Here is a 17,332-nt window from a genome sequence, read left to right on the forward strand (position 1 = left end):
ATTTCAGTTTATGTGACAGTATCATCTTTAAAACACTACACAAATAGGTTCCCTGGAGCTTTTCAGCTTCAAACACTTTACCTACAGACTATTTAAATATCAATTCCACAAACACTCGGGGTGGGGGAAGCAAATTTGAAACTTTGCTAGCAACTAGTCATGTCTTCTATATTCATTCAAAACGTTCTGGTTCTACAAATAAGTAATTTCAGATGTGAAAAATAAACTTACTTTTTTCATTTCTTCAACATAGGCTATCATTGCTTCTTCTTTGGACATGTTCCCCAAAGCACTCCAAGCATCCCTAGGAAAAACAGGCATTCAGATCTTCAGAACATACAAGTTCAACTTGAATTTTTCAATGCTAGCCTTAAATAGGTCAGTTTTATTCTGTCTGCAATTTTGTGGTATAAATAATTACAAATACATTTTAAAAGTCTATGTATCCAATTTGTAAGGATCAGTTAGCTAGATATCAAGTGAAAGGAAGGCGCTGGACTAAGACTCAAGAGACAGAAATAAAACAACAACACTAACTAACAAAAGTAAGAGGGTTAGTATGTCAGCTGTTCCACAGTAACTGCTTTGTGTACCCACTCCTATCAGCAGTCTGCCTTCTCCTAAAGTAGCAGGAGCACCAAGCCTTCTGCTACAGCCAGCAAATTGTAAATTTTAGGCTATTTACCACAGAAGTAAAACCAAAAGCCTTGAGCTGGGGTCTGTATAAAAGTTGAAAGTATTTTAAGAAATATTTAAAAGGAAACTTATCATCTCAACACAGATCTGAGTGGCCGTAGAGTCTTTCAATCCCTAAATGCAGAGCCAGATGCAGGTATGGGTGAACTAGGCAGCCACCCAGGGCCTGGAAATAAAGGGGACCCAAAAAAATGGTGAAAATAATGATTATTATCAGCAGCAGCAGCTCTGGCAAACAGAAGCCTGATACTAGAAGTTCACTCAAGGCCACCAGAAGTCTAGGTAAGGTGCTGCCTGAATGCCTACAAGAATGGCATGCAAGCTATGATTTGTGTAGTACCTTGTTAAGATCATCACCCCAAAGAACCATAAAGATAATGCTGAGCAATCGGCATTATCTTTATTATATAGATTGACTGAAGCCACAGCAGCAAATTCTCCATGTTTCCTCCTTACAGCTTTCCATACTGCCGGGACTGGGGTTAGAATCAGTAGAGGATTCTTTATTCTGCCACGTATTTGGTTAATCCAATCTGGTCTCCCCCTCTTTCAGAAGACGACACCAGACTGGTTACTTATATCTCGGGTACAGGCAACCAGATAAGAAGGATCTTGTGATCAAACAATATAGGTTCCTACACACTGTGTGGATTCCTCTCCTTTATCTCCCCCCACCCAATGGCCCATTTCACTGATTCCAAAAGACCTAGTTTGTGAGGAATAATAAACTTTGATTTTTTAGAAGCAATTACAAGACCCACCTTAACACTCCCTTCACTGCAAAATAAAATATACCCTTTCAAGAGGACAAAGATACTTAATATTGCTTCATAAAGCAATATTAGCAAATAGAAATGCACGATCCAGAGACAGGAGAATTCTGTAAAAAGATATTCCTTCATCTCTCAATTCTGCAGAGCACCTACACCTTAGCTTCTCTAGCATCCAGGTACAGAGTTATATAAAATGAGATTTGCCCAAGCAGCATCCTCCTCCCCACTGGCAGAGCAGGAGTGTTCTGACCCCTAACTCCAAGAAGCGACAAACTATTTGAAATTCAAAGCTGAAACAAAGGCTTTAAAAAAAAAAAAAAAAAAAAAAAAATCCATATAAATGCTATTAAAAAAAAGTCCACTTGCTTGTAAGTGACACTTCTGTTCACTGAAGGGAGATAGTGCTCTTAGACAAAGTCTCTGTTCAAACCATAAAGAAAAAAAGAAGTCATTCGTACATAATTACCATTTATATCTACCAATAGGATCCCAGAATCCAGGTCTTGGAATGTTACACGGTCCTTGGGTTGCTTGCTTATAAAAGCTGTAGAACTTGAGCATCATTTCATTTGTTGGCTGGAATGAACCTGGTGAAGATATTTAATAATAAATAGAAATTGGCATTAAAGACATTACCAAATCCAATACAAAATTAATACTTTTTGTGGAAAGTTGACTTCCAATTCTGTTATTCATATCAAGATAAAAATGCCTGATTCTCAGAGGTGAAGTTCTTATTAAAAACAGAAGGAGAAAAACAGTAAATGTTGTGGGGGCTTCATCCTTTTTTTGGATTAGGCCAGCAGTGAATATTTACAGGTAGAGGGCCAACCTCAGATCTGGATTAGGGGGATGCATTACTTAAGGGCATCAAACTATAAACTCCATATCTAGACAGCAAATGAATAAATCACTAGGACCAAGTTTACTTTCACACAATTTAAAGACATCTTAGTCAACTTAAAACAGCCAACATGTCATGTTTTGTTGGATTTTCAAAAATTATTTCTCCTTGCAACAAATAAAATGGTTGTTGAAAGATCCAAGAGGCAGAATAGTCTTTCAGAATTATAGTTTTGATCAACATCAGCTTGGGTATACTCCATTTTACTGTTTCCCCTGTCTTTAGGGTGTTTCAAACAGAAAAAAGAAAAACCATTTATAGACATAGGACAATCTAATAAAACCAATCAAGAGTTAGGCATATCACTTAACACTTGTGTTGAACTATTGAATTTACTTTCAGGCTGATGTAATTCATTAGGCTTCCACAAAACAAAAAACACAACCTTAAGCTAATTTGGGGTTAATTTTTCAGTTTACCTTTAAATACTGATTATCTTGGTTTAATCTAACAAAAATAAACTGCAAGGGGAAAGTGTTACAACCCTTTCCCTCCCCTTGTCTCTAATTTTTATCATATTGTAGATTTGAGTTGGAAGAGTAAACAGTGATAGCTCCGAAACCATAAAAATCAATGTTGATATTTCAATAAGAGAAATACCTCCTCTTGGGTTTTGTGTTTTTGTTTTTGTGGGGGTTGTTTGAGGGTTTTTTGGTTTTTTTCACTGGGGATGGAATGGAAGAAAGCAGGTCACAAAAACCTAAACTGATTACATCCATGAAAAGCCTCCTATATGAACAAAATGCACATATACTGTATTGTGCTGTAAGCTAAGAACATTGTACTGAAGACAAGAATGACAAAACACTAATATAAATTTTCAGGCAGCATGTAAGAGCAAGTTTCAAAAGGGGAAAACAAGACCAACCTAAACCTTAAATTAATGGGCCTTCTGCATACGCTTATGCAGCAATTACTCATACAGGAGCAAGTCCTAATATGACAGAAAAAGGGCAGTATGTACAGTATTTTTCCCCAATTGCCCAATAAGCAAGCTACAAACTCACAACATTCTGGGCCCCAGGTAGGTCACTAAGTTAGTCAGGTGGCTAACCAGAGCAAGGGACAGCATGGGCTGTTTGAATCCTGGGATCCACACTCAACTGAACTTTGAGGAACAACAGAACCTGCAACACAATTAATTCTTTGGAACAAATAACATGGGAAGGGGACAGGAAGGGAAGAAGAGGTGGAAACGGGATAGGAGCAAGGAGAATGCTGAGCAGAAGGCCCCAGACAGAACCCACAACTCAGAAGCCTGGTGCACAAGGTCACCCAAATGAACTTTGCCCAGATTTGTGAATCTCAGGAGCTGATGGTGGTAGATGCAGTTCCTCCACCTGGATTTTTGGATAAACACTTCAGCTAGCACCAGGAGGTAAACAGGATTTTGTAACTTTGTAGAAACCAACAGGTGTTGCATAAGGTAGGCAATACGGGGAGAAAGAAAAAAAAGATATAGCCATAACCTCAACAAGAGTGTGCCAGACTGGAGCTTTAGTTAATGTGTACCAGGATTTTCCTCTCACAAGATGGGGAAAAAGCATCAGAAACTCTCAACTGCTCCAATAACACGAGGCTCACAACTCCAGGAAAAGGCAGCTGACTTACGCCCCTAGCACACTGTTAAGCTGAAGTTGGCTCTGCAGGTCCTGGCACTGTGTAGCAGGAAAGGGCATGTTTTTGTAAGGCACAGGTCAAATGTTTTCTTCAGCAGTATGAGGAGGGGGTGGGGGGAGTGCACAGCCAAGGGGTTGTACACTGTAGGAGTTGAATGACAGGCCCAAGAGGGGACATCTTTCAAGATCAGCAAGAAATAGGGCAATTCTTCATCTGGTGGGAACCCCAAGGGGAGGGGACAGCTGCCACAGGGCCCCACTAGCCTTGCTGGCCACAGACAAGGCAGTCTGCAGCGCTGTCACACCAGCCTGGACTGCTGCTGCCAGGGGTGAGGGGACTGAGTGACACTTTGGCTCCGGAGCATTACACTGTGTGGCACCCTGTTTAAAACACATAACGGGTTTTCTTACAGGGCCTCCCTCCTTCCAGAGGGGCCAGCAGAGAAAGGGCCGGGCAAGGACCAAATCTGCACTTATCTCCTTCAGCGCCCGGGACCGTACAGCGCAGACTCACCTGCCACCCCCAGCACCCACCCCTCCCCCCCAGCAGGTGCGGCGCCGGGCCGGGCCGAGCAGGCCGTGCCAGGCGGGGGCGGCACTCACCGTTCTGTGGCAGGCTCTGGATCACCCTCACGGCCGCTTCGAAGCGCGTCGCGTGCACCGACACCGTGTCCGCCATGGCCCGCGGCGCCGACAGCAGCAGGACCCGGCCCAGGGGCCGCCAGCAGCCACCTGCAGCGGGCAGGGGCGGAGCGATGCGCCTGTGCCCTGTGCCCTCCTCTCCCAGCTCCGCCCACCCGCCCCGGGGGGGGGACCCGCCTTTCAAAAGTAAACATCAGTCCCCCCCGCGCGGAAGAAGGGAAAGAGGCTGCCCCCCCACCCCTCCGGCTCCGGCTCCGGCTCCGGCCTCGCCGGCAGCGGTGCTCACCTGCGCCCGGGCTCGGGCTCGGGCTCGGGCCCGGGCCCCTGTAATGTCTCCCGCGGCCGCTGCCCGCCGCCCTTCTCCTCCACGCAGGGCGCGCTGGGAAATGTAGTCCGCGCGCACTTCCGGCCCAGCGCGGCTGAAGGGGGGTAACCGGCCCTCTGTCACCGGCCGGGTCTCTGAGGAGAGGGGCGGGGTTAGCGTGCGCCGGGTCTGTCCCGAGAGCGGCCTCGAAGCTACGGGCGGTTTCTCCGCATGGCCCCTCGGGTCAGTGCGAGGAGGCGGCGCTGTACAGGGCCAGCCCCGAGCGCGCGCGGGCTGCGAGAGCAGCGTCTGCTTTGGCCCATCTCGCATTTCTCTCCAGTTTCCTCCTCCCTTTTAGTGCCTTGGTTTCACTTCCCGTTCCCCGGGGCCAAGCGCCATCCGCTCGTTCCCTCCCCTTATGCAGGTAGAAGGACATTGCGGTGCAGCGCGAACCGCGTCCAGGGCTGCCCGTCCACGGGGGCCTCTTGGCCGTGTTGGAGATGGAGTTGTCCAACACTGCTAAGTGGCCGTGGACACGGTTCTCGATGCTGCAATGTCCTTCTACTTGCACAAGGGGAGGGAACGAGCAGAGTTAAATATATATTTAACTCCACCCCAGCACTGCCAAGGGGCCCTAAGTAGTTATAGAAATAAATATTTTTGAAAAACACAAGGCTGCTGTCCGCACACTGCTGCACTTCTCACTGTGCCTGAGACTGCTGATGGGCCAGTGTTTGCCAGGGCCCTGCACTCACACCCAGCCCTTAATGCAGGTGCTCACTCTCTCACTCGCACACTGACCCACACTCTCTCACACTCGTTGGTTCCACCATTAAATTTCCCCACACACCAGTGTCAGTGTGCACACCTATATTTTTGTGCTGGCTTCAGAAGCATTAAAGAGACACACAAGTTAGAAGTTAAGCCAGGGTATCTTGAAGCAAGAGCCCAATGTTAGACTTCTTCATGCATTGATAGATATATTCAATAAGATGCCACTAGACCATTAGTTACTAAGTAACTGGCTGCAGTACAGACTGCTTTAAAAGGTGCTGACCATCAGGCACTTAAAAAGTATATTAGAGCCTCTTACTTTTCTGGTAAGAGATATTCAAATCAGGCAAGTTTATAACCTTTTTGAATGGATTTGAGTAAAGTATTAAAAATCTAGAAGTAAAACTCACAGGACAGAGGCCAGCTTGATTGATGGAACATCCCGGGGTCTTTCTTGCCCATGACTAGGGGTGCTGGACCTAATGATCTGTAAATGTCCCTTGCAGTCCCTAATGACTATGAAACTTCAGTTTTGAGGCACCAGTCATCTTTAGGTAGTTGTCTTTTGACAAAGTAGGCCCTCTGGTGGGTAGAATAAATTCCACAAAAGGGAATTCAAGTAGATCAGCCTTTGCCCTACTGAGCCAGTACAGTCCGTGGGCTCAGCAACCAGCTGGACAGAGTAAAGCTTTGCTGTGGAGAAGCTTACATTTTCAGAGTTACTCAAATGCAGCCATTGATATTGGATAAATTAAAATGACACTATCAAGAATATCACCATCACTGCACCTCCAGACTCAATCCTGTAAATAGATCTATCTGAATTAATTATTTTTAGTGTCATGCTGTTAAATCCTTATTACACATACAGTTAAGAATGATAGGAATTCTGACCATGAGAAACTGTATGTTTGTATGTTTATAACAATATACTTAGGAATGTTATATGGACTCTCTACATAGAGAGTTAACTAAAAATATTTAAGTGCGTCTTAAGTGCACCCAGACCGATGTAAAAATTCTAGCGTATTTATATGGAAAATCTAAAAGTTACTTTCTGTCATTTAACTGATTTGGAGGAAAGGCTACTTGATACTCCTGACACTTATACTCCTAGACATTTTCTAGGGGGTAAATAAAAAGTATAAATTAAACCCTAGTCAATGGCCATGTCTTATGACAGAGCCGTATGCATAGATCTCTAGATTCAGAATAAGGAACTCAAAATTAACTAGCCTGAAAATAACTAATACTATCATCCCTATCCTCAGACAAAGATGAAACAGAAAATAATTAGAAACCCTGCAAGGCATATGTCCAACATTGGCATGGTTCATTGGATAGTGGGCATGTGAAAGTATGTTATTAAATAATAATTTAAATACTAACATTTAACATTATTCAATTAATTAATCAATCCATAAAACCTTGGAATTACCATGCATCATATTTATTGTTTATTCTTTTAGAACCTACTGGTAAATTACTTCTTAGTTATGAGAACAATTAGCAGATCTGGGGAGTCATATAAAGGTTAATTAAACACAAGGGTTATTTCTCTCATCTTCCTTCCTGCTGTTACAGACACCCAAGGGCAAATCTTTATCCTGATTTCAAGTGAGCTACTGCAAATTTTCAGAAGCAGAGAATATGCCTTCCCCCTACCGTTGGTTTTTAGTGAACCACAGTATAAAACTTCATCCTGCAAACTTCTTAGCACCTCCTGCAAGGCCTAGTGATGTGAAAAATGTACCACCATGTAATAGATTGCACACCAAGATTCAAGAGGAGGTGCAGTATCTGAAATGCTGGTGTTTGAGGCTATGTTGCAATCAATGTTTTGTGCACTAGAAGCTGGCACTGTCCTGGTTTTATAGAATCACAAAGTAGTAAGGCTCAAAAGGGACCTCAAGCCCAAAACCCCACCCATGGGTAACTGCACTGCCTGGGGCGGGGGGGGAGGTCCCCCTACAGCCAATTGCTGTGGCTGATCGCTACAGCCGTTTCTGTGACTGGTTGCTGGCACTTCTGGGACCGGCTGCAGCGATTGTTCAGCACTTGCAGGAGGGGCACTGGTGCTCCTCACTGCCCATCGCCTAAGCGGCAAGCGCAGCTGGTCAGGGGGTGCAGGTGCACCCCATGCACCCATTAAGTGTGGCCACTGCCCCTGCCTGAAGTAGGATCATCCCAATCTAAACATCCTATATAAATCCATTATCTAACCTTAGTAAAACCACAATCTACCCTGACGCAACACAACACCCTAATCTGCCACAGACAAAGCAGAGAACTATGGTAGTCAACACCCTGTTTCTGCAGAAGTTGTCAATATACTGGAGAGATCCCAGGAAGGGATGGGCCTGCCCATGATGAGTGGCAGCAGCCAGCGCTGGGTGCCAGGCAAAAGCAGGACCCAGCAGCAACTGTGCTCACCACTTCCGGAGCCCTTTTTGCTGTGGCTGCGCAGAGCTCATGCTGGAGCTGGCCTGTGACCCCTCCTCATTGCCACCACTACCACCCTGCAGGCCCAGGGCAACCTGGAGGTGGCACAGGGTGGTAGCTGCAAGGAGCCACAGAGCAGCTCCAGTCCAGGCTCTAGCCAGCCACAGCCAGAAGGGCCCTGGAAGGGGCAAGCACACCCACTACTGCGTCCTGCTTTTGCCCAGTGCTCAGCACCAGCTGCTACCACTCATCATGGGAAGGGCTACCTCTCCATCTACCTCCTTCCCATCGGTTCCCCAACTGTCCCACACCTACAGCACAGCCCCACAGCTTAGACTAGCTCCTGGCCCACACACCAGAAACAGCACCAGGTAGGCACTGGCATCAGCTGTGGATGCAGGCAGCTAGTTCCTGCTAAGGATTTGGGCATCCTTTCAGGTCCACAGGAGATGCTGCCACATCAGTGCATCAGCTGAGGTCCCAGGCAGTCACCCTGATTCATGATGGGAACCTGCAGGCAGTGTCCACAGCTGATGCCAGCATGTACCTAGAGCTGCTTCCAGCGCATGGGGCAGGAGCTGGTATAAGCTGTGGATGGGGCTAGGATGTGCCCATCCACCCAGCATGATGCAGCAGCCAGAACCACCAACTCCTTATGGGCCAGATCCTATGATTTTGCAGCCACTAACCTGTGGGACAGATACAAATCAGATGCTGTCAGGCCAAATCCAGCCAGTGAGCCATATTTTCCCTACACCTGGGTAAGACCCGTTAGTCAGAAACCTCTGGGCTTAAGTCATGGCAGGAACTTTGGTTCACCCCAGTCAAAACCCCCAGCCGTGGCTGCAGCCAACACCCAATGTCTGAGAAAGGGTTTAACACCCCCACCCCACTAACATGTATAGCTTATGGGGGAGGTATGAGGGCCATTCAGAATTCCCTCTTAGCTTCAAGTGGCAACCAACAAAGCCCAGAAGTGTGGGAAATACCCCTAGCAGAACATAGACATAGACAACGCTACATCTAGATCATTGCTGACTAGTGGCCCTCCAATCTCTTCTTGAATCCCCCTGGTGATGAAGAGTCCATAGCTTCCGTAGGCAGTCTATTCCAAGGCCTCACTCTTCTAGCGGTGAAGAAGTCTTTCCTGGTATTTGGTCTAAACCTACTTGCTGTTTTCTTAACTCCCATCTTCATTTGATTTTCTAACAGAAGGTGTTAGTGGCATACTACATCCAAGTTCAGCTTGAAGAGTCCCTTCACTTCACTTGTAGGATAGGACATCAAGTTGAATGATGCAAGTAAAAACAGGAACTGAAGCCTATGCGCTTACTTCTCCCTTAAAGGTCTGAAAAATATCAGAATGTGTTGGAGAAATATGTAAAAAATCTCTCTTAAACCTGAATCATAGCATCATGCACATTGTGAGCAAGTTTTATAAGCCATCATATCAAAAGTATGTCATTTTTAGCAAAGCTTACTAAAAAAAAAAAAAAAAAGTTAAATTCCACAGAGAGTGAGAATGAATTATTTAAAGCCTGGTAGTCATAATCATGACAAACCAAATCAGCCTCCAGTTCTTAAGTCAGATTTGCATACTGAAAAAGTTTCCCTAAGAAATACAGAGCTTTCAATGTGATCAGTCTTCCATACTATTCAGAGCAGAAAGGCTAATATATCAGATTTGACATCTACTTCTCAATGTTAAATTTTTAAACTGTAAATTGTACTACTGCAAATTGTTTAACTGCAAATGAGCTACTGCGAGATGCCAGCTATGGCAGCTCTGGAAAAAGAGTCCTCCATGTGCACAGTTAAAAACTGTTAGAGCTTACCCAACTTCAACTGCCATTCCCTCTTCTGGAGGAAGCACCTTATGAAACAGCAAACTAACAAATTGCCCTTGTGATGGTGATTGTCCTGTGAGGTTGATCATACCAGTTGGATTGAAGGGACCAGTTCAGTTCCCATCTGGGTTCTGGATGATGTAATTATTGCTATCCTGATCTGGTTTGTCCACGGATTAGATGCTAGGGTATCTTGAGTTAAAGACATTGTATTCAATTGCAAATCCCATTTCAACCTTCTGATTCAGAGAGTCTTCAGAAAGACCATCATTGTTCTGTTTTTCATTTGGTATTATAGATAATAGATCCAGTAACAAAAAATGCAAGACTCTGATTTACAGTTTTGGGGGGAAAAAAGGCTAAGTTTGCAAGCAAACCTCAATAGATATTTAGGAGCATTTGACTTTGTATTGAATCCTATAGTACTTCTAGAAGCAATGCTACAGTTACGCCACCATAACTCTGGAGTAATTTCATTGACTTCAGCAGATTTATAGTATTCTGGAGTTTTACCAGTGCATTGGAGTACAATTTGGCCCTAAAATGTATATTCCTGGGTTGAATTCATGTCACTGTTGATATCAGTATTTCACATCCCACTGTTGTTACAGCTTTAAAACAATATTTCATGTATTTTTGCCTTTTGGGAGTACCAACAGAAAAAGTTGCATCTGTAATTAAATTGTTTGCTTATGTAAATGCATATTTATGACCACAGACATCTTGTAATACTAATTTCTTTCAATAATGCATTAAAAGGGGAAAAAAAATAATATTGTTAGGCCTGCTCCTTTAAAACGCTAGCAGAGGGAAGTTACTGTTCCTTCAAGCTGATGGTAGAAGTGACAGTATAGAAGTGTTTTCATGACATTTGCTTACCAGTCTACCAAATCCAGTTAATCAGAAGATGGGAGGTAGGTGGGGAGAAACCCATGCATTCATTACCTGTAGATTAAACAACTTTAACTACAGCACAGATGCATACATGTCTTTGAAAACTGGGAACTACTCCGTAAACTGGTTAAGGCCCCAATCCTGCACACACTTAGGTACATGCTTAAATTTATTCCCATGAGTAATCCCACTGAAATTAATGGGACTCTTCCCAGTAGTAAAGTGAAACGTATGTATTTGGATAATCTGAGCCCAAGTAGTAATAAATCAGTTTTATTTTCTTTACATGCTAGTGGGTGAACTTTTTAAAGCAGAGTGAAAAGTTCTGTTTGTCACATACTGTTGCCCAAGATTGTCTTTTAATAAATAAACCCTGTGGTGTGCTTTGAACAGGATGTGGACTATATATAGCAGAATTTAAGTCCCCATAAGAAAAAAAAAGTTAGAATTTTATGATTCTTGAGACAAAGTAGAGCAGATTTTCCCACATAGCACCTGCATAACTTGTCTGTCTAAAACTTATTTTACAAGGAGTTCATTATCACTCCAGAATAAATAAAATCCAGATTTTTTAACACTACTAGTTGATTTGTGAGGAAAACACTATAGAAAACACTTTTTAAACATTTTTGCAGATGATGAATAAAAGTGATGCTCTGACAAGTGGGATAACCAGAATGGTTCTTCCCCCCCCCCCACTCCCATTCCCAGTCTACCATGGTCAGCTTACTCTTACTGCCATCCATGCCCCCTACCCCCACCCTTGGCACTCAGTGATCACCCTATACCACTGCATTTCTGTGTGCCATCCCAATTTCCAGTGTTATGTACCTCTTCTTACAGATCTTAGATTATGTGATTCCCTATGGGACCCATCATATCTAGAATGGATTGTCAGTACATTGGAACTCTTAGGTCAACCCCCATGTATTCCTATGTGTTCACCATCTGTGTTAATGTATCAGATTATCTTGCAGAACAAACCTTATGCAAAGGAGAAGTAGAGTTAAGACATAGGTAGTTTGATCTCACCACAGACCACCACTCAGAGGTCAGAACTTGTGAATAACAAAAAAATTGACAAAAGGCCGACTTTGCAGTTCTGTATGAGTGTCGCCTTTAAACTAAAAAGGTTAAATGCTGCAAAGGATATTCTTTTAAAAGTAAACATTTTTTGACAGATCCCTTCTTTCCTCTATTAACCCACTGTAATACTTCTAGTGAGGTTTGTGGTATGGAAACAACTCTCTATCTGAAGGTACCTGTACATAACCATTTACAGCAAGAGGTCACATTTACACTACTGCCCTCATAAGGATCTCATAGCTGGCCTGTTCCTGTTTTTTCAGCTGGAAATTCTTGCTGGCCTCACCCAGATTGTCTCCTGGGATGTCATGCTTGGACACTCTGGGAGTCCAGGACTTACTCTATATCAGACCCATGCTCTGGCCAGGTCTACACTACATTTCTGTTAGCAAAGCTGTTGTTCCCCAGTTGACACATTGAAAGATGTGTGATCCATGACTGACAGAGACATGGTACCAAAAGCTTTTTGTGGAGATGCAGTTATGCTAACAAAACTACACATTTACTGGTAAATATGTTTATATTAATCTGTTTTACTACATTGGTATAAAAAGTGCAGCTTTACAGAGCAGAGCATCATCCACTTGGAAGCACCATAAGTGCAGCATGGTTATAGTCAGTGAATCACTCCTCATGTAGGTATTACCACCATGCAGCCCTGTCCCCAATTTTGGGCATTTTCCCATAACTAAAAACAAAACAAAACAACCACCCTCTTAATTCTGGCACTTTGATTTGAGTGCTTGACCTTACAACCTTAACGCTCTTTTAAAGTAGACTTTTCTATCTAATATTAATTAATTACAGAGAAGTGGCACTTGGAAGCCGGATGTGCCCCATGTTTACCTGAAGCAGATGGATATAAAATTCTTTCCCCTTCATTTTTTGGGGTGGGGGGGAGACCAAATAGCATTTTGGTCACTGATTTAGCTGAAAGAGGTTTAAAACCTCATGTGCCTAAATCTGTTTCTACTGGGTGACTGAGGAGGCTAAAGCGCATAAATTAATTTTAGATAAGATTATCAGCAGTAATAAAAGGTAGCTTAAGATGTGCCTGTTTCCACCAGTATTACAAAGAAAGTTGCTTTAAAAAGAACAGTTTGGGGACAAACTGTTTTGTTCTCTTTTCTTCTGATTTGTCCTCATAAATATAGAAAATAAATAAATAAAATATAGGGCTGGATGGCCTCTTTTGGCAAAGTTAAGGAATAAGGGCTTGTTTGCACCAGAGTTTAGCATAAGCTGAAGTGTGAAATTAAACTAATACAATTAGTTTAGCAAAACCCTACAAGGGGAAACTTTTATTCCAATATAAGAGACCATTTTGCTTATGTTACTTGGGAAGGAGTAAACCTAAACTGAAAACAGATGCAACTTTCATCTTGGAAGAACATTGGCATAGACAGTAGTTTATAATAGAACACCACATCAAACTATTCTGTATAGACCAGGCCCAACAGCTGATTATAGATGAACTGCAATAATTGCTGTCATAATGTTTTGGGGGTTTTTTTGGAGGCTTGCAAATAAATATATTCCTCATCAGGAACACTAAACTTATTATGCAAACTTACCTACAAGTATGTGAAAATTCATATGCCAGCATGACTCTTAGTGTTGCAGAGTCTTGCTGTTCACCCTTGTTGGACCATGGAATAGTTCGCCAATGGAAGTATTGGAAACTCCAGACCACTTTCATAAAGAACTCTTAAAACTAGAATTGATTAAAAACCTCAAGTTGAACTGATGTTGTAGCCATGATGGTCCAGTAAATATGCAAGAGGCAAGGATTTCTGTGTGCTCAGTCCTTCTAACAGGGAGGCAGGGGCTCCTGTTACTGAGAGAAGCCACAGAAGGTAGGTCTAAGGGCAGGGGATTCTGAGCTAGATGCTTAGCAATAGAACAATAGAGAGGTGCTCTGGTTAGGCCTCAATAGCACTACCAGTTTGGTCAGAGACAGGAGTAAGCTGCTCTGAAAGCTGAATGGCAGGCTGACAGCTGTGGCCAGTCAGGAGAGCACCTGCCCAGAAGGGGAGGAGTCCAGGGCTCCTAAGGCAGAGAGAGTAGTACAGGTTTCCCCTCAGTTTATACTTTATATGCATTCCTGGAAAAAGGCGCGTAACTCAAATTTGCATAAAGGGAACCCACTTTACAATGTAACCTCAGTTGTATTGACCCCCAGGCTTCTACCACTTTTACAAGACAAATGCTGTTACTCACCAATAGCAGACGATGCACACAAGCACAGGGCACTATCATACTGGAGATGGCAGCTACAGAAACACATGGCGCAGACAACGAGCAAGGAGCATGATCCACACAGGAGACTATATTTTGGTGTGCATCACTTCCACAACGCACAGCACAAAATAGCCGATTGTGGGCTTCCACCACACCAATCGCATAAGAGTGAATTTACCTCACATAATGAATTTTTGGCATAAAAAAACGTCCGCATAAAGCAGGGGAAACCTGTACAGCTCTGAACTCTGCAAGCTGAGAAGCTTCTGCCAGCTCATGCTGGTGAGGAGTGGGAGCAGGAAGCTGTGGCAGGTACTCCAAGGGCTGAGAGCCACAGAATAGGGCAATGACTTGGCAGTGGTATGACGACCTGGGGGGGGGCGGGTTGAGAATGAGTTTAAAGCATTGGCTTGTATTTTTCGTTTTAGTTTTAACTGAAGGACTGGGTGTGGCTATAGGAGTGGAAAGAAGGCCACAGGAGTGCCCGAGGGGCACATCAGGTTGAGCCCTACCAGGGCCAGAGGCATGGGCATGAGACAGAAGCAGCCAGAGGCTGAAGGGCCCAGAGCTGGAGTCCAGAGAGGGGCCAACACAGGCAGCTAGAGGCTCCCTTCTACAATTAAAGTAATCCCATCATGGCACTGCAGACAAAAGAAAAAGGGAGGGTATCCTGAGGAACCACAATGAGGCAAGAGCCACATACCTACTAAGGGGCACCACAGAGGCCTGGTCCCGTCACAGTCCTATAAAAAGATCACACAACTCTTTGCTATCATTTACTGTAGGGACTGAGTGTGCATGAGTGGGGAAGGAGGGAAGCAAGTAAAGTGACCTAGTGGGCATGCCAAAAGAGACCTGATGTAGCAACCCTAGAGTAGGGCTGGGCATATGCTGAAAAATTGTTTTGAGCATGGTTATTGGTATATACCTAGCACTGCTCCAGGGTAGTGCAACTACAACAGTTTGTAGTGTAGCATGCATGGAGCAGGCCTGCCATACTTCACTGTGGTGCTCCCTAGTAGGGCTTCAGAAGAAAGTGGTATACAGCTGCTCATTAGACTTTTTCCATTGGTTACATGTGAACTGCTAACAGAGTATTGTGTTAACTTCAACAAATGTGGGAGAAGAAATAATATTCATGACATCTTGGTTCAGAACTATCCATCTCTGCCTTGTGTGCTAGAGTATAAGTGTTGGATATGGTCCATGGGCCTAATCCAGCTGGCAGAGCCCTATCCTTCAGTCCACAACACTAGACCTGCATTAGTGCGCCCCAGCTGGGCCCTACATGCTGCATGAAACATGCACAAGCCTCAGCTCCATGCAGCATGTGGCAGGCAGAGGTGGTCTGGCATATGCTTGATATAGTACACAGGGCTGGAGTTGGCACGTACACTGCATACCCACACAAGAGTGAAGCACATGGGGATGGAGCCAGCGTGTACTGCATTTAGTGCATACAGCTGGTCCAGAGTGTGCTGAATGTGGCACAAGCCAGGCCCTGCATACTAGATCTGGTGTATGGGTCCCATTTGTGGGCCTACTCAGACCTGCAGACAGGCCCCAAGAGGCCTGATGAGTTTCCCCTGAGCTAGAGAAATACTTATTATGGAAAATTAGGGTTGGAAGGGACCTAACTTAATCCAACCCCCTGCTCAAAGCAGGACCATCCCAGCCAAGGCTTTGTCTACCCAGGTCTTAAAACCAGGGATTGAAACTCTATAACCTCTGGGTAACCTGTTCCAATGTTCTACTATCCTCTTAGTGAGTGTTTTTCCTAGCATCTAACCTAAAACTTCCATTGCTCCAAATTAAGACCACTGCTCCTTGTGGTCATCTGCCACCACTGAGAACAGTCCAGCTCCATCCTTTTTGGAACCTCCCCCCTCAGGTACTTGAAGCCTATGATTAAATCCCTTCTCAGTCTTCTCTACTCCAGAGTAAATAAGTCCAATTCCCTTAGCCTCTCCTCAGAAGTCATGTGCCCTAGCTCCCTATTGTCATTGCCCACTGCTCAACTCTCTCCAATTTGTCCACATCCTTTCTGTAACAGGGGACTCAAAACTTGGCACATTACTTCACATGTGGCCTCAGTGCTGAGTAGAGGGGAATAATCACTTCCTTTGATCTGCTGGCAACATTCCTACTAATGCAGTCCAGTATGCCATTAGCATTCTTTACAACAAAGGCCCACTGCTAGCCCATATTCAGCTTACAATCCACTGTAACCCCCAGGTCCTTTTTTGGCTGGGATGATCTAGTTGGGCATGGTCCTGCTTTGATCAGGGCATTAGACTAGATCTCTTGAGGTCACTTCCAACCCTCAGATACTATAAACTCACTAGAGGGGACCAGAAAGGTTTGGGAGAGACACTGTTTCCCCTAGCACCCCCTGGCATGACAAGGAATAACGGCCATAAATTCTTGGAGAGTAGGTTTAGATTAGACATCTGCAAGAACTACTTCAGTTAGGGGAGCTAGGAGCTGGAACCATCTTCCAAGGAAAGTGGTGCTGGCTCCTACCTTGGGGGTCTTTAAGAGGAGGCTTGATGCCTACCTGGCTGGACTTATTTGAGTCCAGTTTTTCTCCTGCCCAGGCAGGGGGGGGGAGGGGGGGGCGGTGTCCCACTGCTAGTTGTCCCCAGGGAACCAAATGTCTGCACTTATCTGGATGCAGCACATGAGATTTCTTTTGGTCCACTCCAATTTGTCAAAGTTTCTCTGAATCCTAACCCTACCCACCAGCATATCTACTCCTCCCCCCACCCACCAGGTTGGTGTTATCTGAAAACTGGCTGAGGGTGCACTCTATCCCATTCTCCATTTTATGCAATGCCTAGCAGTTTTAAGGGGCTGACTCTGTTTAAAAGAAAAGAAAAAGAGTGAGCCAGAGAGTGGCCCATGTAATGCCTCTTCTAAGGCTGCAAGGCAGGCTCAGTTAAACACAAAAAAAATCCAAGTGAACACACCCTTAACCTGACCCCAGCAACACAAGCTTCAAGTACCTTGGTTAATCTGCGACACTAAACTACCCAAAATAAACACTCCCAGCATAGGTTAGGTCTCTCCTTGTAATTTTCCTTCAAGGAATCCTCCCTCTCTATGCAAGC

The 17,332-nt window shown here is 44.4% G+C and overlaps 1 protein-coding gene across 2 annotated transcripts; it reads right to left on the bottom strand.

Annotated features, from left to right (window-relative positions):
* Positions 1 to 190: 190 nt before the first annotated feature.
* Positions 191 to 12,108, bottom strand: LOC109307648 (acyl-CoA-binding domain-containing protein 5-like). 2 transcript variants are annotated; one of them, XR_002100340.1, is made up of 5 exons: positions 12,099 to 12,108; positions 4,921 to 4,937; positions 4,596 to 4,724; positions 1,936 to 2,056; positions 213 to 304 (listed from the first exon to the last, which is right to left on the bottom strand). XR_002100340.1 is itself a non-coding variant. In XM_019531656.1 (4 exons), exons 2-4 carry the CDS (start codon positions 4,669 to 4,671, stop codon positions 193 to 195), a joined length of 309 nt encoding a protein of 102 aa, XP_019387201.1. In that variant the 5' UTR covers positions 4,672 to 4,724; positions 4,921 to 5,277; the 3' UTR covers positions 191 to 192. The 2 variants fall into 2 exon arrangements, 1 of the variants encoding a protein (XP_019387201.1); XM_019531656.1 differs by lacking the exon at positions 12,099 to 12,108 and having other exon boundaries at positions 191 to 304; positions 4,921 to 5,277.
* Between the last annotated feature and the right edge of the window lie 5,224 nt (positions 12,109 to 17,332).

This window comes from Crocodylus porosus, unplaced genomic scaffold (assembly GCF_001723895.1).
Source record: "Crocodylus porosus isolate Cpor-Errol unplaced genomic scaffold, CroPor_comp1, whole genome shotgun sequence".
In the NCBI taxonomy this organism is placed as follows: Eukaryota; Metazoa; Chordata; order Crocodylia; family Crocodylidae; genus Crocodylus; species Crocodylus porosus.

Bases quoted from the DNA above. Each gene is read 5' to 3' on its own strand.
- LOC109307648 (XM_019531656.1), bottom strand. From the start codon at position 4,671: ATGGCGGACACGGTGTCGGTGCACGCGACGCGCTTCGAAGCGGCCGTG. The intron at 2,057-4,595 runs GTGAGTGCCGCC...TATCTTCACCAG, and splicing joins CCAGAGCCTGCCACAGAACG to GTTCATTCCAGCCAACAAAT. The intron at 305-1,935 runs GTAATTATGTAC...TGTTTTTCCTAG, and splicing joins CCTATTGGTAGATATAAATG to GGATGCTTGGAGTGCTTTGG.